This window comes from Astatotilapia calliptera, chromosome 4 (assembly GCF_900246225.1).
Source record: "Astatotilapia calliptera chromosome 4, fAstCal1.2, whole genome shotgun sequence".
Taxonomy (NCBI): domain Eukaryota; kingdom Metazoa; phylum Chordata; class Actinopteri; order Cichliformes; family Cichlidae; genus Astatotilapia; species Astatotilapia calliptera.
The window spans coordinates 31,918,351-31,944,431 of record NC_039305.1 but is presented as its reverse complement, the minus strand read 5'-3'; the positions used below and the strand labels follow the sequence as shown (position 1 = coordinate 31,944,431).

At 43.6% G+C, this 26,081-nt stretch overlaps 3 protein-coding genes and 2 pseudogenes across 7 annotated transcripts in view; all 5 read right to left on the bottom strand.

Moving 5' to 3' along the window:
• Positions 1-949, bottom strand: part of LOC113019952 (deoxyribonuclease-1-like) — a 1,953-nt gene extending 1,004 nt beyond the window's left edge. Inside the window, exon 1 of the mRNA XM_026163615.1 lies at positions 865-949. Coding sequence (XP_026019400.1) covers positions 865-949 — 85 coding nt within the window. The remainder of the gene's footprint in view (positions 1-864) is intronic.
• Positions 950-1,281: 332 nt separating this feature from the next.
• On the bottom strand, positions 1,282-5,308 carry LOC113021454 (deoxyribonuclease-1). Of its 2 annotated transcripts, none has more exons than XM_026166155.1 (9): positions 5,080-5,308; positions 4,261-4,399; positions 3,776-3,864; positions 3,599-3,700; positions 2,675-2,790; positions 2,378-2,490; positions 2,138-2,292; positions 1,969-2,062; positions 1,282-1,487 (listed from the first exon to the last, which is right to left on the bottom strand). In XM_026166155.1, exons 2-9 carry the CDS (start codon positions 4,396-4,398, stop codon positions 1,437-1,439), a joined length of 858 nt encoding a protein of 285 aa, XP_026021940.1. In that variant the 5' UTR covers position 4,399; positions 5,080-5,308; the 3' UTR covers positions 1,282-1,436. The 2 variants fall into 2 exon arrangements, with proteins under 2 accessions (XP_026021940.1, XP_026021942.1); XM_026166157.1 differs by having other exon boundaries at positions 3,599-3,679; positions 5,080-5,300.
• Positions 5,309-7,399: 2,091 nt separating this feature from the next.
• On the bottom strand, positions 7,400-10,991 carry LOC113019951 (zinc finger protein 525-like; annotated as a pseudogene).
• The window catches only part of LOC113021458 (zinc finger protein 239-like), a 33,317-nt gene continuing 14,990 nt past the window's right edge, over positions 7,755-26,081 (bottom strand). For 2 of the 4 annotated variants that reach the window (XM_026166162.1, XM_026166160.1), the window contains exons 2-3: positions 25,988-26,065; positions 24,035-25,162 (exon numbers count right to left, since the gene is read on the bottom strand). In XM_026166162.1, the coding sequence (XP_026021947.1) occupies positions 24,353-25,162; positions 25,988-26,005 (828 nt within the window). In that variant the 5' untranslated portion in view covers positions 26,006-26,065 and the 3' untranslated portion in view covers positions 24,035-24,352. Of the gene's footprint in view, positions 7,802-24,034; positions 25,163-25,987; positions 26,066-26,081 lie in introns of those variants that run through there. The other 2 variants (XM_026166161.1, XM_026166165.1) reach the window with 2 other exon arrangements.
• On the bottom strand, positions 17,788-21,710 carry LOC113021457 (deoxyribonuclease-1-like; annotated as a pseudogene).

Genomic DNA, 26,081 nt, shown 5'->3' with positions numbered 1-26,081 from the left:
TCTCTGCAGGACCTGTACACCTCCAGGACACTGCGGCGTGCAGCCGGATCTCAGCTGACCCTTCTCACCCTGGACACAGTCTGTTTGACCTGCTCCCTCAGGCAGGAGGCTCCGGTCCATTCGCACCAGAACCTCTCGCCACAAGAACAGTTTCTTCCCCTCTGCTGTGGGACACATGAACAATAACCACATGACTGTCCCCGCCACTAACACATGACCCTACGCTGTGTCACTGCATCATTTCATGTTTGGCACTGATCACCACCTGCACTCATGTATATATCATGGATATATCATGTATATCTTTCTACGTAGCACTCATAATTCTTATTCTCATGTACATATCTCATGTATATCTCATGCACATATCTTTCTTTCTACATAGCACTTTAATTCTTATTGTCTGCACTGAAGCACCGCAGCAAATTCCTAATGTTGTAAACCTCAACATCTGGCAATAAACCCATTCTGATTCTGATTCTGATTCTGATATTACCCTCAAATGTGTTTGGATTTGTCAATGTGTGAGTCGTCTACTAAGCCTAAAGCTACAAGTCACTAATGTGACTCCTGGAAAAGTAAATGTTCTTTCATGTAAAGAGATGAAATCAGCACGTAATATTCACAGGATGTAATATTCACTTTAATATTACATCCTCGGGGGGGAGGCTAAGTATTTTGCAGCAGCTTGGTATTGAACTGCAAACCTTCCAATTAGTAGAACTGAACTACAGCAACCCCAACTCAACTGTTCAGCCAGGACAAGCAGTGCTTGTCTAGTCAGTTATACCAAAGCATAAGTGATGTGCTTCTACATCACTGCCATCTTGAGGCTGCAGTCAGCTATCGTCTCTCCAAGCACACTTCTCTTGGACGCTATTAGAAACTCTAGTGTCTCTATTTCCCAGGCGTCTTTAGCTTTTTGTATGCAGACAACCTGATTTTCCATTTCAGTGTTTAAAAATCACAGGTTAACATATGTGGTGAACACATTTCAGCTTTACAGGAGTAACTGAAGATGACTGATTGTATTACTCTACCGCTTTTTTTTTCAACATTTTTGGCTCAGTTTTGCAGGTTAGTGTTTTGCTGTGTGTTTGAGCTGTTTTGGGAAATTAATTAAAAAACTTTAAACTCTGAAGACATTTAAGCAGACAAAGGAAGTGAAATAAAATACACACGCGTTATTAAAGGTTTCCAAATCAACAAAGGGTCTCAGTAAATGTTCCAGACAAATGTGCTCCACTGCAACAAGAAGCCGAATTCTTTACAACACACAAGTTTTCAGTGAAATTCTTTTAGTGGCTTTATTGTGCATTTGCATTTCATGAAGCTGTGGCTGACAGTAGTCCCCAACTGAATGATCATTGTGCTGGCTGCAGATTGAGCACGATGTGTGGAAAGCTTGTGGAAGTCACGGTTCAAGCAACGTGAGCCTAACCGCTCAGCTTCACCTCCACGGGGAAGTGGTCGCTGACAGCCAACGCCTGAGAGACAGAGAAACCGTTCTTTTAGTGGCTCACAGTTTGTGCTGCAGACGGCTTCAGTTTCCACAGGTTTCTTTCCAGTGCTGAAAAACTCAACGTGCCTGCATGGTAATGCCATCACTACAGTATACACTGCATTATGATTTTGTTTGCATCTCTGTGGTCGTTACTACAGCCACTGCTTTACAAAGTTGCTCGATTTTCTGTAGCTCAAAGCTGATATTAAAAAAGCAAAAGTGCTTTAAAACTGCATGATTTCTGATGGGGCGACTGCTTTGCCCTTTGTGTAGAATGCCTCTCTTCTGATTGGAGCTCAGTAAACATTTTGCTGACGAGTCTATGGTCTCAGTTGCAGTGAATACAGCATTATGTTAACTTTTTATATTGACGTTTCCATTAGTGTCAGCGGGGAATGAGGCAGGTTGTGCTTTTTAGTTCAAATGAATTCTTACAGAGATAAGGATTGAAATTCATCTGTTACCAGATCTTGTTTGAGATTCAGGTCCGTCATGTAGTTATACACCTTCGCACTATCTTTCACCACTCCTCTCATCATGTCCGCAGTGACCACAATCCTGCAAACACAGAAAGATGATTAGAGTTTAGAGTTTGCGTGCACACATCAGAACGACCTGCCACAATCTGTCTACCTGTCGTAAGGGCAGACAGTTTGCGACACGGTAGTGTCGGCCGCATCAGTGATCAGCCAATGGAAAGTCTTGTCAGTGAAGATGCGGATCTGCTGCCAGTCAGACCCGGACACATAACTACAGCCTGCGTTGAAGTCACCCAGCAGCACGATGTCCTGCAGGGAGAGTAGTGTGAGTCGCATTTACCGAATGTGTGTTTTTCCACCAAATAAATGATTTTTACTTGTAGGCTGTAAATACATCATTGTTCCAGCGAGCGCGGACATCTGCCACCACGTCATAGAGAGCATTTAGCTCCCGAACAGCTGATTCTGGGGAGGTGTGCTGAGGGATCAGAGTAAAGTCTCTCACAGCTACAGAAGAGAAGGGAACGAAGGAGTGTTGACAGTGACGGAGGCGCTTACACCGCATGAGAATGATAAAGGACTAGTGACTAACATGTCCCAGGAACTACCACGCACAAATGTTTGAATGAGGATCCACATCATTATCAGTGTGATGCAGAAACAGCTGTATAACTCGAGCCACAGCACCTACCAGTGTGTTTGGAGGAGAACATTACGACAAACGGCTCCCTGCTAAAGGCGTCTTGTCCAGTTTCCTCCGGGCCGTCGTCATAGGTGTAGCTTTTTGCCACCGATACCAGCGCCTCCCTGTGGAGAAAATCACCACCTTTTCATTTGCTGCCAGTGTGTACTTCATTTCTAAACATGTCCAGTTGCTTCTCGGGACAAATTTATTGTAGTTCTGCTTTTCCCCTTTTTTTAAATCACTTCTTCTGAATTCTGAGTGTGTATAAGATGTATGTTTATGCCAGAACAAAGACGGAGGATTTGCCGTTAAATTACTTCAAACATGCCTCAAACACTACAAACATGCTGGAAATATAAATTTTTAATCAAGTTGTTTTGAATGGTTATTTGAGAAACTTATGGGAGGTTCTTTAACCCTCTGAGGTCTAAGTGATGATGATGATCCAACACCAATCCTGACTTTAACCCCGGGCAACGTGAACAAGTCATTTTTATTTTTGTTAAATTGTTTGGCTTTAAGAAACAAAGAAAACAATCAAACTATTCACATTCTGCCATGAAAAAGACTTTTTCCCTTTCTACAAAATACATATTTAGAGCAAGAACTAAAAATGCTTTTTACACGGCATCACTGCAACGAACCATGTTTTGTTGCAAACAGCCGCCCCTCCCTGAGCCTGACTCTGCCGGAGGTTTCTTCCTGTCAAAAGGGAGTTTTTCCTTCCCACTGTTGCCAAAGTGCTGCTCATAGGGGTCATTTGATTGTTGGGTTTTTCTCTGTATGTGTTATTGTAGGGTCTACCTGACAGTATAAAGCGCCTTGAGGCGACTCTTGTTGTGATTTGGCGCTGTGTAAATAAAATTGAACTGAATAAATATCATTTCACTGTGTGTAGAGTAGAGACTTATTTTTTTCATCGTGGTGCACCTGTAAAGGAAGAGATATCGCTCTTTATAGGTGCTCGCACCGAGAGGCTCGCTGACGATGTATTTGTACTGAGGAGAATCTCTGGGGGGAAACAAACACACACTTTTATGTTTCCATACGTTTGCATTTCATGCTCAGTGTTACTCTGAATGTTCCATGTTCGGTGTGTGGACTCACTTGTTGACGTACTCCATGAGTTTTTGGGTTGCTGAGAGATCACTGTCTCTGACCTCTTGGATCAGAATGACGTCATAGCGTTGGACAATCTGCAAAACACACATAAAAAATGAAAATGAATCAGCTGATTGTCCATCTTGCAACATCACGTTTGTTTATATTTTACCTTGCACGAAAAAATTCATGTGTTAAGCTTTAGATTGTAAAGGCAACGCTACAGCTGTTGCACATCCAGTTATTTCATTGATCATTCCTTAAGCATAGAGGTGGGAATATTCTGGGAATATTCAGGTTTACTTCTGCAACAGGCCAAATCATCCAAAGCATTTCTCAAAATTCAGTTCAAACTATTTCAAAACGCACACACAAGATAACACTTCTGGATTGGTTTTGAAAGCACTCTGACCCAAATTGCATTACAAATGGGTGGATGTAAACATTTTGTACAAACTGTCATATCTACCAAAGAGGGAAAAGTCCCAGACCTTGGTAATGATGTTCATCAGAGTGGTGTTGGAGGCTTTGGTGTCTCCGAAGGATTTGATGTTAAAGGCTCCCAGCAGCAGCGAGTTAGAGAGATGCAGCAAGGTCAGAAAAAGCCCCAAAGTGCCCACCAAATGCATCCTACACCAAACAGGTCACATGTTAAAAATGACTTAGAAATCACATGAAACACTGACGCTTACAAATGATTTCATATTTATTTTACACGTATGTAAGCTAATGACTTCCCAGGTTATCAGGTTAATAATTTCCAGTTCCTGTGCATTAAAAACCGATTTGCAGGCTGAAGTAAGGCCTTTCCTTTCACTCCATATTTCTCTGTCATAAAGTCCAGTTTAACATGGAGTTTAGTCCAAAACAAAGCGGCTCATGTTCCACCATCTGCTGAGAGCTCATGACATGAGAGTGAGAGACCAAACACCTGCTCCTCTGGATGTATTTTTGGCAGTTTATCTAACATGCTATTTAGCGCGTCGCTATTTGCAGCATGTTGCAAGGCTTGGTAAAATATTATCCTTTTAGGACAATATATTACTCTGTTGCCCTGGTTACACCGTCCTGGAGCTGTTGTGGAAGACCAAAGGTTGCCAAATATGGAAACAGAGAGCTGCATTTATACTGTGATGGTTTGCATGTGCTGCTGAAATGTGTTTGTAAACGCACAATTACTGCAGGAAAAATGCACAAAAGTTACTGTAATGCTGCTGTAGCCTGAAACATCCACTCTAAACAAGAAACTGGCTCACAGTATTGCACCGAATACAGCTCAGATGTTTTTGTAGCGAGTGAGAGGTCCATACCTGCTCCTGTATGTCTGCACGGTGGAGACGCCTGAACTCGTGAATCTTCTGAAAGCTCCTGAAAAGCTTCTGAGCAGAATGGCGACCAGTGTCTCTTTTGAGGTTTTTATCTACCTGCAGGCGCATGTGACTGCAGGGTGCTGGGGAGGAGTACAGAGAAAAGGTGTGTTGTGGATGGGGTACAGATTTCAGGCTTTCAGGTTCTCACATCCCAAGATTGCAGTGCAACAAGGATAACGTTGCAACCTCAAATTCTTTTCTGCTCGTCATACAATAAAAACACTTCAGCATTGTTTTAACTTGCTGTTGTCCTGTTTGGCATTTGTGTGAAGTTCTGTCACACTTCACAAATGAACTCAGAATGAGTGTCGCAGTGTTGGGATGACCTTAAACTTTGGCAAAATCCTTACGGAAACTGAAGAAATTCCTTCAAGCAGTTTGAAAGATGCCTTGTTCATGAGAGCAGGGACAGACAAAACATAATATCTACTCTAGGTCTGCTCCAGCAGAGACACGTAACAGTCATTAGCAATAACAACAGTAATATTGCTACAGCCTTGTTAAACTATCATCTGTCCCAGTGTTATATCTTGAAATCAGACCTTCAAAAACCTTCCGATAGGCTGATACAACACAAGTATGCCACCGTCTCCACCTTATTGGTCAGAAAGTTTTTCTTCCCAGTTGTAGCTGAACAAACAGAACCCATTCACTTACAATGCATTCAAGCTTGACAACACAATAATACACTTTAGTGAAGTTTCATAAAAGTGCTCATACTTACAGCATGTTACAGTTGTCATGTTACTGATGAGGGTTAAGCTCTATGTTTTTAACATTGTAATCAGATCTGCCAGGTCGGTGCTTAGACATATACCGGTGTCCACTACACCCAGCCTCCTGACTCTTTCTTTACTGCCAGCTGTCGAGAATCTGATGCCTCAGCAAATACTGAATAAATTTCGGTGCCACCGCTGCTGTCCACATTCATGCTCCCGTCAGGGTAAACCATAGTTTCCCAAACTTTCCATGTATTTTAAACTTGAGAATCCAAGTGAAGCCAAGATGTTTGCTGACTATTAGTCTTGTTTATGAAGTAGACAAACGAATTTTGTGTAGAAAGGATGAGGGCTCAGTGTGCGCGTGAGGAAAGCTTGCACGAGAGGAAATCTCCACTGGGACATGGAAAACTACCACATACTGACCTAAAGAGCAACGAGTACAGAGGGAGAAACAGCAGGAAGTGCAGCTTAACCACAGATTTGTAGCCACTCTTGCAGTTTAAACCAAATACCAACAGAGAGTTGCACTAGGGCCAAAGTAGCAGGATTATTTTCTGTATTTGACTTTTGGTTATATGCACATGTGACCTGTTGGGGACTGCAGATGTGCAGTATCTGCACCTTATATTTTATTTTACTCTAACATCCATAAACATGCACACTCTGGTAAAACTAATTAAAGTTAAATACTTCTTTGTAAGATGTTTAATAAAGAATGATAAAATGGAAAAGTGCCATGTGTGTAGCTAAAAATAAGCCCCAGAGCGAACGCCAAGGCTGCAGTCTGGGAACCGGCGGGGCGGTCACCGCTGGGATGTGCTTATCAGAGTGTGGAAAGTTGTGGACTTTAAAGTGTTGAACTTTGATGGATAACCAGTCGTGTCTCAGATCAAACGTGCAGAATAAAATCTTTGCCATAACTGTTGGCATGAGAGTGATGCTCATTATCCCTTCTGGCAACATTTTGAATAGCACCATCTGGTCAAGCAAGGCCATGTGACACACTGAGCTCGTGATACTGGTTTTGGGCGGCAGTGATACGGACACTACTGGACTGAAACTGGTTTGAGAGTCTGCTAAAACGACAGCATGTAAGGACACAATGACTGTGTTTTAGTAAGTGTTTACCTGTTTTACTAAATGTACTTAAGAACTGCTGAGACCGTTTATAAACCTGTGTTTAAATTTCAAGAAAAGAATGATGCATTTGCATTTCTGTATTAATAGTTGGAACCGAGGAGGAAATATGAATATGAATGCAGCTGCATCGTTTTTTGCATTCATGATGTCGTTTTATTCAAATCAGTTTGTGTTAAATGCCCCAGACAACAAATCTGTTGTCGGTTTAATTTCAGAAAGGATGGCGCCACATCATGTGATCATTACAGCATATGTACAGATCTAAATGCATTTCATGTCCTATTATAGTTTTATTCACTTCAGATTAGCATTAAAGTTGTAGCCGCGTCTTTGCCCATTATGAGCCATAAAGTTGGACACTGTTGAACTGTTCTGCTGGTGATAAATGAAACGAGACGATCGTTTAAAAGGATTTTATTTTGAAATCTAACACCCATGTAGAGCTAACATTGATCGTAATAACATCGTAATAACATCGTAATAACATCGTAATAACATCTTTACAGTTTGTGTAAACCCAACAGAAACCATGTTGTCCCAAAACGCTGCGTTTGTGTCCCATATGTAACACCGTGTATTATCCAACTTATTTCACATGGTTTAACTTGAACTTTAAAAACTACAATAAAGTTTTGCTGTATTACCAGTAACAAATCTTTTATATACACATTAGCTTGTTTAAAAAAACTGACTGAATTACCTCTAAACTGGTTCTAGGCTTTGTCACACTGGTCGCACTGGTGCGTGTCCATGGTCAGTAAGTGTAGGGTTGACTTAAGCTCGAGTTTGTGTAAACTGAACTGCTGCACCGATCAGCGTCTGTTGGCGTGTTTCTGGGGTCGCTGGCTGGAGGCTTTCCCAGAAAGGTCACATGCGGCGCCAGCTTGTGTGTCGCCAAGCTCGACTTCAAAGCAAAAGCCCTCCCACACTGGTCACACTTGTGTGCTTTAACTCCACTGTGGACCAGTTTATGTCTCTTTAAGTTGCTCTGATGATTAAAAGCCTTTCCGCACTCCTCACATGTGTGGGGTTTTTCTCCGCTGTGGACCATCTCATGGATTTTTAAGTGGCTCATCTGAGTAAAAGCCTTCCCACACTGGCTACATGCGTATGGTTTGACTCCTCTGTGCAGGCGCTGATGAGTTCTCAAGCTGCTCATCAAACTAAATGTCTTTCCGCACTCCTCACATATGTGTGGTTTTTCTCCGCTGTGGACCATCTTATGGGTTTTTAAGTGGGCCATCTGAGTAAAAGCCTTCCACACTGGCTACATGCGTATGGTTTGACTCCTCTGTGCAGGCGCTGATGAGTTCTCAAGTTGCCCATCAAACTAAATGTCTTTCCACACTGGTGGCACATGTGTGGTTTGACGCCGCTGTGGCTGAGGTGATGTGTTTTTAAGTTGCTTTTCCGAGTAAAAGTCTTTCCACACTGGTCACAACTGAAGGGCTTTTCCCCACTGTGGATGCGCTGGTGTCTTCTGAGGTGAGACGGGGCATGAAACTTCTTGTTACACTGATCACACCTGTAGTGCTCAAGTAAGTTTGCACTTGAGTGAGCATCTTCAGCCAACTGAGAGCACTGAGGTGTTGGGCTCTCTTTGGCGTCTTGTTCCTACAGCAACAAAGACACAGGCAGGGAGTCAGAAGCTTAATAAGTGTTTGAGTTAAATCTTGTTTTGTCGTGCCGGCCTCTCTCTGACTCTGACACTGTATTATTGCATAAAATACATTTAAACAAGTGCATCGCTGATTGCATCTTGGGACATCGGTTCTACCAGCTGATTGCCCTGCTCAGTCTTTACGCCCGACCCAACGAGGGACAATCAAATGCAGAGGGGACAGTGCGACTTCACCCGTGCACTTGCACCTCTTGCACACAGTCCTCATTTACAAAGTGCTCTGCAAATCACCCCGTCCCTGTTACAGTGCAGCGAGCCAAAAATGAACCATTTAGTCCTTGGTGTAAGACCAGGGGTGTCGAACTCCAGGCCTCGAGGGCCGGTGTCCTGCAGGTTTTAGATCTCACCCTGGGTCAGCACACCTGAATCAATTGATTAGTTCATTACCAGGAGAACTGGAAGTCATTTAACCATTTAAATCAGCTGTGTTGGAAATAAGGAAAGGTCTAAGAGGTTGAAGCCTTCGTCTTTCCATTTACTATTTTCTTTTCTTAACATGCATTTAGTTTCTCATGTTCTGGAAAACTGTAAATAATTACTAAAGGGTGGTAGTTAACAATAATCATAATGATATAATGACAATAAATGTGATCATTCATGAAAGTTGTACTGATAGACTTTTCACGTTTCCTAAAAGCAGCTCGGCCTTGGTTTGCACGGCACTTCCAGATGTGTTTATAAACTACGAACAATTTCACGTATAAAAGTCTGTAAAATGTTCGGACTCATGATTTATAAAAACGATGTTTTTCTCACCGTGTGTGAAGACATTTTCTTCTTTCCAAGATGGCCGACTACGTTCCTCCGTCAGACTGCTCGACCCACCAACACCTGCCAGGAAAGAGCTTTATTAGGCTCCGGAGCCGAAATGCACATTAAAGTCACTTTACATCCAGATGACTTAGACCGTCCTAAGATAATAAACTTTTAGCCTGGTCTAGATTCTCTAGACCTCTATCATACTCACTGCTGTATATCCCCCCGACGCTAATGCTAGGTTGGCCATGAAAGAACTTTCTGCAGCCATTAACAAACACCAGAATAAACACCCCGAGGCTGCTTTTATTGTTGCTGGCGACTTCAACCACACCAACTTAAAGACAGTCCTCCCCAGATTCCACCAACATGTCTCCTGCCACACCAGAGGAGACTTTAGACCATGTGTATTCCAACCTGGCTGGAGCCTACAAAGCCACACCCCTCCCCCACATTGGACAATCGGACCATCTCTCCCTGTTCCTCACACCTCGGTATTCACCACTCATCCAACGTGTGAAACCTGCTGTGAGGACAATTAAAGTGTGGCCAGAGGGGACAGACGCAGTGCTCCAGGACAGATTTAAAAACACAGACTGGAATATGTTCACCCACACAGACCTGGACCAGTACGCCTCATCTGTACTGGATTACATCTCCAAAACCACAGACAGTGTCACCACCCAGAAACGGATCACCATGTACCCCAACCAGAAGCCTTGGATGAACCGGGATGTTCGTCTCCTCCTGAAGGCCCGCAACACTGCCTTTAGGTCAGGAGATGCACACGCCTACAGCACAGCCAGGGCTAATCTAAAGAAGGGCATCAAAAAAGCCAAACACCATTACAAAAAGAAGGTAGAAGAACACTTCTCCAACTCCAACCCCTGACGCATGTGGCAAGGACTCCAGACCATCACAGACTACAGGACCACCAAACCCTCCCCCGCATCCTCTGATGTCTCCTTCCTCAATGAGCTCAACAACTTTTATGCTCGTTTTGAGCGAGGGAACCCCACAACCACAACCGAAGCAGACGTGACGCCAGACCACCAACCTCTGACTCTCTCCCCCACCGATGTAGGAGCGGTGCTGAGCAGGATCAATGTCCACAAGGCTGCAGGCCCTGATGGCATCCCCAGGCGTGTTCTCAGAGCGTGTTCTGGGGAGCTTGCAGGAGTGCTCACAGACATATTCAACCTGTCCTTGGCCCACGCTGTGGTACCGGCCTGCTTCAAATCCACCTCCATCGTCCCGATACCCAAAAACTCCAACCCATCTTGCCTCAATGATTACCGCCCAGTAGCACTCACCCCCATCATCACTAAGTGCTTAGAGCGACTGGTCCTAGCACACTTCAAATCCTGTCTCCCCCCCACCCTGGACCCCACCAATTCGCATACCGCCAGAACAGGAGCACAGAGGATGCAGTCTCCATCATCACTGCACTCTGTCCTCTCACAGACGTTGCGAGCGGAGGCAGAAGAGAGGCAGGCGGGGAGGCCTGTGGGCACGGCTAAAGACTGTCCGTTTAAACCACCACTCCCGATCATATTCCTCTCCAACGCCCGTTCAATCCGTTACAAACTGGATGAGATACGACTGCAGATCGCCACTCGACGGACTTTAATAACTGTTCGTGCATGATTTTCACTGAAACCTGGCTGGACAGCGCCATTCCCGATGCGGCTATTGATCTAGCAGGCCGCACCGCCTATCGAGCCGACAGGTCTGCGGACTCGGGTAAGAAGACTGGCGGGGGGCTGTGCATCTATATTAACAACTTTTGGTGCACGAACGTCACGGTAACGGAAAGACTGTGCAGTACAGAGGTAGAACTGTTGGTGTTAAAGTGCCGTCCATTCTATCTCCCTCGGGAATTTTCTGCCGTTTACATCTGCGCTGTTTACATTCCACCAGATGCTAATGCTAAGCTAGCGTTAGCACAATTGAGCAGCAGCATCAATAACAGCCTGGTAGCACACCCGGACAGTGTCTTTATTGCGGCTGGGGATTTTAACCACGCGGACCTGAAATCTGTACTTCACAATTTCCACCGTAATGTGAAGTGTGCTACCAGAGGAGATAGAACGTTGGACCAGGTGTACACCAACATGGCGAATGCGTACAGAGCCCAGGCTTATCCCCACCTGGGTCTGTCAGACCATCTCTCCCTTCTGCTACACCCAATATACACACAAAAGATCAAGAGCACTGGGATTACAACCAAAACCGTGAGAACATGGCCGCAGGATGCTATTCCGATGCTTCAGGACTGTTTCCACTGCACAGACTGGGATGTATTCAAGGTGCAGGACACTGACAATCGTGTCGCATTGGACAGTTACACCTCCACTGTCTTGGACTACATCTGTTTCTGTGTGGACAATGTAACAACTTGGAAACGATTCCGTGTGTTCCCTAATAATCCACCCTGGATGACACACGGAGTTCAACAACTTATTCGAACAAGGAACAACGCTTTCAAATCCGGGGACCAGGAGGCATACAGTGCTGCCAGGGCCAACCTGAGAAGAGGCATCAAGACTGCCAAGCAGCAGCACAGGAGGCGTATCGAGGCCAGGTTTGAGAACAACACAAACCCAAGGCAGGTCTGGGAGGGCATCAGGGCTATCACGGACTACAAAAGAAGAACACCATCACCCTCAGCCGACAGTTCTACTCTGGCTGAGGATCTAAATCTCTTTTATGCCCGTTTTGACAGGGAGAACACCGACCCTGTCCTGTCCCTCTCCCCTCAACCGACCCTGCTCCGGTCCTGAGCACTCATGAGCTGAGGCGTGTGTTCCGGAGCATTAACACCAGGAAGGCGGCCGGGCCAGATGGAGTGCTGGGCCGGGTGCTAAAAGACTGTGCTGCGGACCTGGCGGACGTCTTCACCTCTATATATAACACCTCGTTGTCCTGTTCACTGGTACCATCCTGTTTCAAAGCAGCAACCATCGTTCCCATCCCAAAACAGTCAAATGTCACATGTCTGAAACGATTTCAGACCTGTGGCACTCACCCCCATTCCCGCCAAATGCCTGGAGAGACTGGTCATTAAACACATCAGAGCTGCTTTCCACCATCCCTGGGACTCGCACCAGTTTTGCATACAGGGAGAACCGGTCAACCGAGGATGCGATCGCCACAGTGCTGCACACATTACTGAGCACTTGGAACACAGGAACACCTATGCACGGCTCCTCTTTGTAGACTACAGCTCGGCTTTTAATACCATCCGGCCATACAAACTCCGTCCCAAACTCCCACCAAACTGGGACTTAACTCCTCTCTGTGCAACTGGATTGTGGACTTCCTCACTAACCGTAGACAGAGTGTCAGAGTGGGGTAAGAAACACCTCTTCCACCCTGTGGTCAACACCGGTGCCCTCAGGGGTGTGTTCTGAGCCCTCTGCTATACACTCTCTTCACCCCATGACTGTATTTCCTCCTGCGCGTCCAATCTCATTGTTAAGTTTGCAGATGACACTACAGTGCTCGGACTTATATCCAACAATGATGAGACAAACTATAGGACAGAGGTGCAACAACTAGAGTCATGGTGCCACGACAATAACTTGGTCTTAAACACCAAAAAGACCAAGGAGATCATTGTAGATTTCCGGAAGAGGGGTCATAACAACCATCTGCCTCTCTTCATTGGCAGTGAGGCGGTGGAGAGGGTGAGCAGTTTTAAATTCTTGGGGGTAACTGTGACCGAGGACCTGTCCTGGGGCAACCATATCACCTCAGTTGTACGGAAGGCCCAACAGCGCCTCTACTACCTGAGGAGACTGCGGAGCGCACACATTCCCAGATCTCTGATGTTGAACTTCTACAACTGTGCCATCAGCAGCGTTCTGACGTATGGATTTCTAGTGTGGTTCCCCAGCTGCACCAAGGCCGATCAGCAAGCACTCCAGCGGGTGGTGAAAGAAGCTGGCAGAATTATTGGAACAAGTCTGCCAGAGATCAGTAATATCTTCCCCACTCGCTGTCTGAGGAGGGTGCACAGTATCCTGCGGGACCAACATCACCCTGCGCGCCACCTTTTCCATCTGCTGCCCTCAGGGAGAAGGTACAGGTCTATACAGGCCAGAACATCCAGACTGGCCAACAGCCTGTATCCACAGGCTGTGAGGCTCCTGAACTCTCTGCCCCCCTCTCACGGACAATAACCATATCCAACTTCTTAATAGCAATGAACTGGTCTGCATTGGTGCATCATATCTTTATTATCTTCCCCCTCCTGCCCCCCCCCTCTTTCTTAAATAGATAACTATCATATCTGATATCATATCTCACAGTACAATAATATTGAATGGGTTGCATTGTTGTATTTTGTCATGTTTCTCAGGTCTTTGTCTGAATTTCTACGAACATTATTGCTAAGGATTGTCTTATTGCATTGGAGTCACACTGGGTTAAATATGTACACTTGGGTTTTAAGGGGTATTTATTATTTTCTTCTTTTTTTGGGTTGTATGGAAGCCCCAAACGCAATTTCATTGTTCTTGACAATGACAATAAATAAATACTACTACTATACTACTACTACACCTGGACAACAACACCACCTACGCCAGAATGCTGTTTATAGACTTCAGTTCAGCATTCAATACAATCCACCCCTCACAACTCATCAGGAAACTGACAGACCTGGGCATCAGTTCCCTCATCTGCAAATGGTTACTGGACTTCCTGACCAACCGCCCCCAACATGTCCGGCTGGATAACCGCTGCTCATCTACCATCACAATGAACACCGGTGTACCACAAGGCTGTGTGATGAGCCCTTTCCTCTACTCCCTCTTCACCCACGACTGCAGACCTGCTGATGGTTCCAACACCATCATTAAGTTTGCAGATGACATCACGGTGATTGGCCTCATCAGTGCTTTGAGCGCTCAGATGAGTAGAAACGCGCTACATAAGACCAGTCCATTTACCATTTGGGTAATAAAATTGCAGGTAACATTTCCAAGGCAGGTAGGAAAAAAAGCTGCTATCAGTGTATGTTTGTTTTAAGGTGAGGTGGCACGAACCCGCATGTAGGGAGATGTAACCTCGTACCTCAGAAGTGTCGATATGGGTGTATTTCCATCTGTACAGCAGTATTTAGTACATCCTGGTACTTGGCAGGATGTGCAGGAGGCAGAGAAAGAGCATAAGCTTTCAGCACCTGTTAGAAATGTCACTTTCCCACATAAGAAATAAAAGGTGCTCCACAATAGTGCTGCAATTGAATATATTTTGCAATGAATTGAAGCCCATGTCAGTATTCATAGAAGAAATTGTATATGAATGCACAGCTTCCTTACATGTGCATTTGTTTCATTTGCAGATCACGCCAGACAGCTCACAAAGTCCATGATGAGGAAGCCAACCATAGACAAGCTGGCGGCTAACAGAGAGGCTGATGTCAATAACTTTGTCAAGTTCATCACCAAGGACTCTATTCAGAAGTCCCTGGGGATGTATCTGGAGATGCTTAAGAGAAGAAAGGCTTAGAGAGGGGAAACATGTTTGCACACTTTGTAGCACCAGCTACAGATGTGATCTGACATCAGGCAGTGAGCAGTCTACATGTTTGGGGATAAAACCCAGCATTTACCCCTCAAGGTGTTAATAAAAACACTCGAGGTTAGGGTGTGACTTTTTGTTTTGGTTTGAAGAGCCGTACACTCGGGCAACCTGCCGAGCCTTCTCCATCACTCAGCATTACCTGCAGTATGCTTACGCGAGCAAACTGCTAATTGTTGCAAAAGAGTCTCACATATGAAGAACTAACAGCAAATCTGACCTTTAGTGCATCTAAATGTGGCAAAGCCTTTGTCATCTCTAACAAATGTTTGGTTTTTACTGTGAAATATCCAAATAAATGTCTGGATTCATACATTAAATGGATTAAAGCGTGTGGTTCTCATTCATTATCTCTGTAACTCAGACGTCTCTACATTCAAATGACAGTTGAGAATGTTAAAAATTCAGCGGACAACCAAATCAAAATGAATCTTGCATTCTTATAACAAGGAGCATTTTTCATTCTTTGTATGTTTGTGTTTTGGACAATTGAATCAATATACGACACTTCAAAAGGACCTGAGTGTCAGCGCAACACAATCGGCTAAACTTCAGGTGTGCAGTGTCTCCACACTTTTCACTGTCACGTCCTGTGTGTGACAGACATGAATGACCTCTGCTGTGGTGCTCCCTGTTTTCTTTGAGCACTACATTTACACATTTAAGAGTATTACCCCAAATGTGTTTGGATTTGTCAATGTGTGAGTCGTCTACTAAGCCTAAAGCTACAAGTCACTATGTCACTAATGTGACTCCTGGAAAAGTAAATGTTCTTTCATGTAAAGAGATGAAAATCAGCACGTGTATTCACTTTAATATTACATCCTCGGGGGGGAGGCTAAGTATTTTGCAGCAGCTTGGTATGAACTGCAAACCTTCCAATTAGTAGAACTGAACTACAGCAACCCCAACTCAACTGTTCAGCCCAGGACAAGCAGTGCTTGTCTAGTCAGTTATACCAAAGCATAAGTGATGTGCTTCTACATCACTGCCATCTTGAGGCTGCAGTCAGCTATCGTCTCTCCAAGCACACTTCTCTTGGACGCTATTAGAAACTCTAGTGTCTCTATTTCCCAGGCGTCTTTAGCTTTTTGTATGCAGACAACCTGATTTTCCATTTCAGTGTTTAAAATCACAGGTTAACATATGTGGTGAACACATTTCAGCTTTACAGGAGTAACTGAAGATGACTGAAAATAATCTTAATGAATACATTGTTTCTTCTTTTGTGTAGGGGAGACCGGGGATAGTTGTAACGTGGGTCAGTTGTAACACTTCCAGTTTCTCCAATCAGGGCTAAGTTTCAAATGATGTGACTCATCCTGTGCATGCCCAACTCAGTTCTGCTATCACATGTGAAAAATCAGCACATTTTGTCAAACACAGACCAATTTAACACGAAAAAAAAGTCATTTGTATGCCAAAAGTAAGTTTTCTACTTTATTTCAATTTCTAATAGCATTATCTGCTTTGCAGTTAAACTCATCAAAGCTTAAATTGTGTTATTTGTATGTCTATGGGGATATATTCTGTGTAGGTCTTTAGTGCTAATGTTTTTAGCCGTTGGCTGTAATGTTAGCTAGTTCATGGCTATAGGAGTCTGGGTCAGTTGTAACAGCAACAGTCGGGGTCAGTTGTAACAATAATGCAGATGTTACAACTTACCACACTATTACTTTAACTTATATTAAACAAGTTGGGGCAACGACATCAGCAGAGAGAGGTTCACTGGTCGCTTTTGTGTATGCGGTTAATGCCATTGCAACACAATTCCTCCACTGTTTGTGTTCCCACACATACATTATGCTGACCACTGTGTCAGAGATGGACCAGTAGGAAGTACTGGTAGTGAAATAAATCAGGATGGGTGCACGAAACCCAAAAGTAATGGAATTGCGATGCTGGTGCACAGCTACATTTTTTCAGCTTCATTGTTATGTTCAAAGTTGGTGCAAAAGTTGTAGGTTATAATGCCCAAACTCAAGGAAGACCAACCAAAGTTAATGAAATATTCAGTTGCAGAAAATTCCATAATTTGGAATTTAAGCTAGATTTCTGCATTCTGTCTCACACACACACCACACACACCACACACACACACACACACACACACACACACACACACACACACACACACACACACACACACAGCTACATAAATGGCTCTAAGTGCATTCATGTGTTGAATAAACAAAGATTACATGTTAATGTTTTGTTAGTACTCTTATTTCATTGTGTTACATTTCACCCCAGGATATGTTACAACTAACCCAGACTATGGGGTTAATTGTAACATTTCACTCTTCGTGTTTGAGGCCATACCATGCAATGGGTAATTGTGCTGCAGAGAAAGTAGCTGCACTATTTAATAGCAGAGACATGTAAATACTTTGCATTACATTTTGAATCCACTACCTTAAAAGAGCTCCAATTTACAGACAGAAATCTCAAAGATGTGACAACTATCCCCGGTCTCCCCTACAGATGTTATTACTCTACCGCTCTTTTATGTTTTTTTCAACATTTTTTGGCTCAGTTTGCAGGTTAGTGTTTTGCTGTGTGTCTGAGCTGTTTTGGGAAATTAATTAAAAAACTTTAAACTCTGAAGACATTTAAGCAGACAAAAGAAGTGAAATAAAATACACACGCGTTATTAAAGGTTTCCAAATCAACAAAGGGTCTCAGTAAATGTTCCAGACAAATGTGCTCCACTGCAACAAGAAGCGAATTCTTTACAACACACAAGTTTTCAGTGAATTCTTTAGTGGCTTTATTGTGCATTTGCATTTCATGAAGCTGTGGCTGACAGTAGTCCCCAACTGAATGATCATTGTGCTGGCTGCAGATTGAGCACGATGTGTGGAAAGCTTGTGGAAGTCACGGTTCAAGCAACGTGAGCCTAACCGCTCAGCTTCACCTCCACGGGGAAGTGGTCGCTGACAGCCAACGCCTGAGAGACAGAGAAACCGTTCTTTTAGTGGCTCACAGTTTGTGCTGCAGATGGCTTCAGTTTCCACAGGTTTCTTTCCAGTGCTGAAAAACTCAACGTGCCTGCATGGTAATGCCATCACTACAGTATACACTGCATTATGATTTTGTTTGCATCTCTGTGGTCGTTACTACAGCCACTGCTTTACAAAGTTGCTCGATTTTCTGTAGCTCAAAGCTGATATTAAAAAAGCAAAAGTGCTTTAAAACTGCATGATTTCTGATGGGGCGACTGCTTTGCCCTTTGTGTAGAATGCCTCTCTTCTGATTGGAGCTCAGTAAACATTTTGCTGACGAGTCTATGGTCTCAGTTGCAGTGAATACAGCATTATGTTAACTTTTATATTGACGTTTCCATTAGTGTCAGCGGGAATGAGGCAGGTTGTGCTTTTAGTTCAAATGAATTCTTACAGAGATAAGGATTGAAATTCATCTGTTACCAGATCTTGTTTGAGATTCAGGTCCCGTCATGTAGTTATACACCTTCGCACTATCTTTCACCACTCCTCTCATCATGTCCGCAGTGACCACAATCCTGCAAACACAGAAAGATGATTAGAGTTTAGAGTTTGCGTGCACACATCAGAACGACCTGCCACAATCTGTCTACCTGTCGTAAGGGCAGACAGTTTGCGACACGGTAGTGTCGGCCGCATCAGTGATCAGCCAATGGAAAGTCTTGTCAGTGAAGATGCGGATCTGCTGCCAGTCAGACCCGGACACATAACTACAGCCTGCGTTGAAGTCACCCAGCAGCACGATGTCCTGCAGGGAGAGTAGTGTGAGTCGCATTTACCGAATGTGTGTTTTTCCACCAAATAAATGATTTTTACTTGTAGGCTGTAAATACATCATTGTTCCAGCGAGCGCGGACATCTGCCACCACGTCATAGAGAGCATTTAGCTCCCGAACAGCTGATTCTGGGGAGGTGTGCTGAGGGATCAGAGTAAAGTCTCTCACAGCTACAGAAGAGAAGGGAACGAAGGAGTGTTGACAGTGACGGAGGCGCTTACACCGCATGAGAATGATAAAGGACTAGTGACTAACATGTCCCAGGAACTACCACGCACAAATGTTTGAATGAGGATCCACATCATTATCAGTGTGATGCAGAAACAGCTGTATAACTCGAGCCACAGCACCTACCAGTGTGTTTGGAGGAGAACATTACGACAAACGGCTCCCTGCTAAAGGCGTCTTGTCCAGTTTCCTCCGGGCCGTCGTCATAGGTGTAGCTTTTTGCCACCGATACCAGCGCCTCCCTGTGGAGAAAATCACCACCTTTTCATTTGCTGCCAGTGTGTACTTCATTTCTAAACATGTCCAGTTGCTTCTCGGGACAAATTTATTGTAGTTCTGCTTTTCCCCTTTTTTTAAATCACTTACTTCTGAATTCTGAGTGTGTATAAGATGTATGTTTATGCCAGAACAAAGACGGAGGATTTGCCGTTAAATTACTTCAAACATGCCTCAAACACTACAAACATGCTGGAAATATAAATTTTTAATCAAGTTGTTTTGAATGGTTATTTGAGAAACTTATGGGAGGTTCTTTAACCCTCTGAGGTCTAAGTGATGATGATGATCCAACACCAATCCTGACTTTAACCCCGGGCAACGTGAACAAGTCATTTTTATTTTTGTTAAATTGTTTGGCTTTAAGAAACAAAGAAAACAATCAAACTATTCACATTCTGCCATGAAAAAGACTTTTTCCCTTTCTACAAAATACATATTTAGAGCAAGAACTAAAAATGCCTTTTACACGGCATCACTGCAATGAACCATGTTTTGTTGCAAACAGCCGCCCCTCCCTGAGCCTGACTCTGCCGGAGGTTTCTTCCTGTCAAAAGGGAGTTTTTCCTTCCCACTGTTGCCAAAGTGCTGCTCATAGGGGTCATTTGATTGTTGGGTTTTTCTCTGTATGTGTTATTGTAGGGTCTACCTGACAGTATAAAGCGCCTTGAGGCGACTCTTGTTGTGATTTGGCGCTGTGTAAATAAAATTGAACTGAATAAATATCATTTCACTGTGTGTAGAGTAGAGACTTATTTTTTTCATCGTGGTGCACCTGTAAAGGAAGAGATATCGCTCTTTATAGGTGCTCGCACCGAGAGGCTCGCTGACGATGTATTTGTACTGAGGAGAATCTCTGGGGGGAAACAAACACACACTTTTTATGTTTCCATACGTTTGCATTTCATGCTCAGTGTTACTCTGAATGTTCCATGTTCGGTGTGTGGACTCACTTGTTGACGTACTCCATGAGTTTTTGGGTTGCTGAGAGATCACTGTCTCTGACCTCTTGGATCAGAATGACGTCATAGCGTTGGACAATCTGCAAAACACACATAAAAAATGAAAATGAATCAGCTGATTGTCCATCTTGCAACATCACGTTTGTTTATATTTACCTTGCACGAAAAAAATTCATGTGTTAAGCTTTAGATTGTAAAGGCAACGCTACAGCTGTTGCACATCCAGTTATTTCATTGATCATTCCTTAAGCATAGAGGTGGGAATATTCTGGGAATATTCAGGTTTACTTCTGCAACAGGCCAAATCATCCAAAGCATTTCTCAAAATTCAGTTCAAACTATTTCAAAACGCACACACAAGATAACACTTCTGGATTGGTTTTGAAAGCACTCTGACCCAAATTGCATTACAAATGGGTGGATGTAAACATTTTGTACAAACTGTCATATCTACCAAAGAGGGAAAAGTCCCAGACCTTGGTAATGATGTTCATCAGAGTGGTGTTGGAGGCTTTGGTGTCTCCGAAGGATTTGATGTTAAAGGCTCCCAGCAGCAGCGAGTTAGAGAGATGCAGCAAGGTCAGAAAAAGCCCCAAAGTGCCCACCAAATGCATCCTACACCAAACAGGTCACATGTTAAAAATGACTTAGAAATCACATGAAACACTGACGCTTACAAATGATTTCATATTTATTTTACACGTATGTAAGCTAATGACTTCCCAGGTTATCAGGTTAATAATTTCCAGTTCCTGTGCATTAAAAACCGATTTGCAGGCTGAAGTAAGGCCTTTCCTTTCACTCCATATTTCTCTGTCATAAAGTCCAGTTTAACATGGAGGTTAGTCCAAAACAAAGCGGCTCATGTTCCACCATCTGCTGAGAGCTCATGACATTGAGAGTGAGAGACCAAACACCTGCTCCTCTGGATGTATTTTTGGCAGTTTATCTAACATGCTATTTAGCGCGTCGCTATTTGCAGCATGTTGCAAGGCTTGGTAAAATATTATCCTTTTAGGACAATATATTACTCTGTTGCCCTGGTTACACCGTCCTGGAGCTGTTGTGGAAGACCAAAGGTTGCCAAATATGGAAACAGAGAGCTGCATTTATACTGTGATGGTTTGCATGTGCTGCTGAAATGTGTTTGTAAACGCACAATTACTGCAGGAAAAATGCACAAAAGTTACTGTAATGCTGCTGTAGCCTGAAACATCCACTCTAAACAAGAAACTGGCTCACAGTATTGCACCGAATACAGCTCAGATGTTTTTGTAGCGAGTGAGAGGTCCATACCTGCTCCTGTATGTCTGCACGGTGGAGACGCCTGAACTCGTGAATCTTCTGAAAGCTCCTGAAAAGCTTCTGAGCAGAATGGCGACCAGTGTCTCTTTTGAGGTTTTTATCTACCTGCAGGCGCATGTGACTGCAGGGTGCTGGGGAGGAGTACAGAGAAAAGGTGTGTTGTGGATGGGGTACAGATTTCAGGCTTTCAGGTTCTCACATCCCAAGATTGCAGTGCAACAAGGATAACGTTGCAACCTCAAATTCTTTTCTGCTCGTCATACAATAAAAACACTTCAGCATTGTTTTAACTTGCTGTTGTCCTGTTTGGCATTTGTGTGAAGTTCTGTCACACTTCACAAATGAACTCAGAATGAGTGTCGCAGTGTTGGGATGACCTTAAACTTTGGCAAAATCCTTACGGAAACTGAAGAAATTCCTTCAAGCAGTTTGAAAGATGCCTTGTTCATGAGAGCAGGGACAGACAAAACATAATATCTACTCTAGGTCTGCTCCAGCAGAGACACGTAACAGTCATTAGCAATAACAACAGTAATATTGCTACAGCCTTGTTAAACTATCATCTGTCCCAGTGTTATATCTTGAAATCAGACCTTCAAAAACCTTCCGATAGGCTGATACAACACAAGTATGCCACCGTCTCCACCTTATTGGTCAGAAAGTTTTTCTTCCCAGTTGTAGCTGAACAAACAGAACCCATTCACTTACAATGCATTCAAGCTTGACAACACAATAATACACTTTAGTGAAGTTTCATAAAAGTGCTCATACTTACAGCATGTTACAGTTGTCATGTTACTGATGAGGGTTAAGCTCTATGTTTTTAACATTGTAATCAGATCTGCCAGGTCGGTGCTTAGACATATACGGTGTCCACTACACCCAGCCTCCTGACTCTTTCTTTACTGCCAGCTGTCGAGAATCTGATGCCTCAGCAAATACTGAATAAATTTCGGTGCCACCGCTGCTGTCCACATTCATGCTCCCGTCAGGGTAAACCATAGTTTCCCAAACTTTCCATGTATTTTAAACTTGAGAATCCAAGTGAAGCCAAGATGTTTGCTGACTATTAGTCTTGTTTATGAAGTAGACAAACGAAGAGGATTTTGTGTAGAAAGGATGAGGGCTCAGTGTGTGTGTGAGGAAAGCTTGCACGAGAGGAAATCTCCACTGGGACATGGAAAACTACCACATACTGACCTAAAGAGCAACGAGTACAGAGGGAGAAACAGCAGGAAGTGCAGCTTAACCACAGATTTGTAGCCACTCTTCTTGCAGTTTAAACCAAAGACCAACAGAGAGTTGCACTAGGGCCAACACAGCATGATTATTTTCTGTATTTGACTTTTGGTTATATGCACATGTGACCTGTTGGGGACTGCAGATGTGCAGTATCTGCACCTTGTATTTTTCTCTAACATCCATAAACATGCACACTCTGGTAAAACTAATTAAAGTTAAATACTTCTTTGTAAGATGTTTAATAAAGAATGATAAAATGGAAAAGTGCCATGTGTGTAGCTAAAAATAAGCCCCAGAGCGAACGCCAAGGCTGCAGTCTGGGAACCGGCGGGGCGGTCACCGCTGGGATGTGCTTATCAGAGTGTGGAAAGTTGTGGACTTAAAAGTGTTGAACTTTGATGGATAACCAGTCGTGTGTCAGATCAAACGTGCAGAATAAAATCTTTGCCATAACTGTTGGCATGAGAGTGATGCTCATTATCCCTTCTGGCAACATTTTGAATAGCACCATCTGGTCAAGCAAGGCCATGTGACACACTGAGCTCGTGATACTGGTTTTGGGCGGCAGTGATACGGACACTACTGGACTGAAACTGGTTTGAGAGTCTGCTAAAACGACAGCATGTAAGGACACAATGACTGTGTTTTAGTAAGTGTTTACCTGTTTTACTAAATGTACTTAAGAACTGCTGAGACCGTTTATAAACCTGTGTTTAAATTTCAAGAAAAGAATGATGCATTGCATTTCTGTATTAATAGTTGGAACCGAGGAGGAAATATGAATATGAATGCAGCTGCATCGTTTTTTGCATTCATGATGTCGTTTTATTCAAATCAGTTTGTGTTAAATGCCCCAGACAACAAATCTGTTGTCGGTTTAATTTCAGAAAGGATGGCGCCACATCATGTGATCATTACAGCATATGTACAGATCTAAATGCATTTCATGTCCTATTATAGTTTTATTCACTTCAGATTAGCATCAAAGTTGTAGCCGCGTCTTTGCCCATTATGAGCCATAAAGTTGGACACTGTTGGAGACTGTTCTGCTGGTGATAAATGAAACGAGACGATCGTTTAAAAGGATTTTATTTTGAAATCTAACACCCATGTAGAGCTAACATTGACCGTAATAACATCGTAATAACATCGTAATAACATCGTAATAACATCGTAATAACATCGTAATAACATCGTAATAACATCGTTAATAACATCTTTACAGTTTGTGTAAACCCAACAGAAACCATGTTGTCCCAAAACGCTGCGTTTGTGTCCCATATGTAACACCGTGTATTATCCAACTTATTTCACATGGTTTAACTTGAACTTTAAAAACTACAATAAAGTTTTGCTGTATTACCAGTAACAAATCTTTTATATACACATTAGCTTGTTTAAAAAAACTGACTGAATTACCTCTAAACTGGTTCTAGGCTTTGTCACACTGGTCGCACTGGTGCGTGTCCATGGTCAGTAAGCGTAGAGTTGACTTAAGCTCGAGTTTGTGTAAACTGAACTGCTGCACCGATCACGTATCAGCGTCTGTTGGCATGTTTCTGGGGTCGCTGGCTGGAGGCTTTCCCAGAAAGGTCACATGCGGCACCAGCTTGTGTGTCTCCAAGCTCGACTTCAAAGCAAAAGCCCTCCCACACTGGTCACACTTGTGTGCTTTAACTCCACTGTGGACCAGTTTATGTCTCTTTAAGTTGCTCTGATGATTAAAAGCCTTTCCGCACTCCTCACATGTGTGGGGTTTTTCTCCGCTGTGGACCATCTCATGGATTTTTAAGTAGCTCATCTGAGCAAAAGCCTTCTCACACTGGCTACATGCGTATGGTTTGACTCCTCTGTGCAGGCGCTGATGAGTTCTCAAGCTGCTCATCAAACTAAATGTCTTTCCGCACTCCTCACATATGTGGGGTTTTTCTCCGCTGTGGACCATCTTATGGGTTTGTAAGTGGCCCATCTGAGTAAAAGCCTTCCCACACTGGCTACATGCGTATGGTTTGACTCCTCTGTGCAGGCGCTGATGAGTTCTCAAGTTGCCCATCAAACTAAATGTCTTTCCACACTGGTGGCACATGTATGGTTTGACGCCGCTGTGGCTGAGGTGATGTGTTTTTAAGTTGCTTTTCCGAGTAAAAGTCTTTCCACACTGGTCACAACTGAAGGGCTTTTCCCCACTGTGGATGCGCTGGTGTCTTCTGAGGTGACACGGGGCATGAAACTTCTTGTTACACTGATCACACCTATAGTGCTCAAGTAAGTTTGCACTTGAGTGAGCATCTTCAGCCAACTGAGAGCACTGAGGTGTTGGGCTCTCTTTGGCGTCTTGTTCCTACAGCAACAAAGACACAGGCAGGGAGTCAGAAGCTTAATAAGTGTTTGAGTTAAATCTTGTTTTGTCGTGCCGGCCTCTCTCTGACTCTGACACTGTATTATTGCATAAAATACATTTAAACAAGTGCATCGCTGATTGCATCTAGTGGACATCGGTTCTACCAGCTGATTGCCCTGCTCAGTCTTTACGCCCGACCCAACGAGGGACAATCAAATGCAGAGGGGACAGTGCGACTTCACCCGTGCACTTGCACCTCTTGCACACAGTCCTCATTTACAAAGTGCTCTGCAAATCACCCCGTCCCTGTTACAGTGCAGCGAGCCAAAAATGAACCATTTAGTCCTTGGTGTAAGACCAGGGGTGTCGAACTCCAGGCCTCGAGGGCCGGTGTCCTGCAGGTTTTAGATCTTACCCTGGGTCAGCACACCTGAATCAATTGATTAGTTCGTTAGCAGGAGAACTGGAAGTCATTTAACCATTTAAATCAGCTGTGTTGGAAATAAGGAAAGGTCTAAGAGGTTGAAGCCTTCGTCTTTCCATTTACTATTTTCTTTTCTTAACATGCATTTAGTTTCTCATGTTCTGGAAAACTGTAAATAATTACTAAAGGGTGGTAGTTAACAATAATCATAATGATATAATGACAATAAATGATGATCATTCATGAAAGTTGTACTGATAGACTTTTCACGTTTCCTAAAAGCAGCTCGGCCTTGGTTTGCACGGCACTTCCAGATGTGTTTATAAACTACGAACAATTTCACGTATAAAAGTCTGTAAAATGTTCGGACTCATGATTTATAAAAACGATGTTTTTCTCACCGTGTGTGAAGAAAACATTTTCTTCTTTCCAAGATGGCCGACTACGTTCCTCCGTCAGACTGCTCGACCCACCAACACCTGCCAGGAAAGAGCT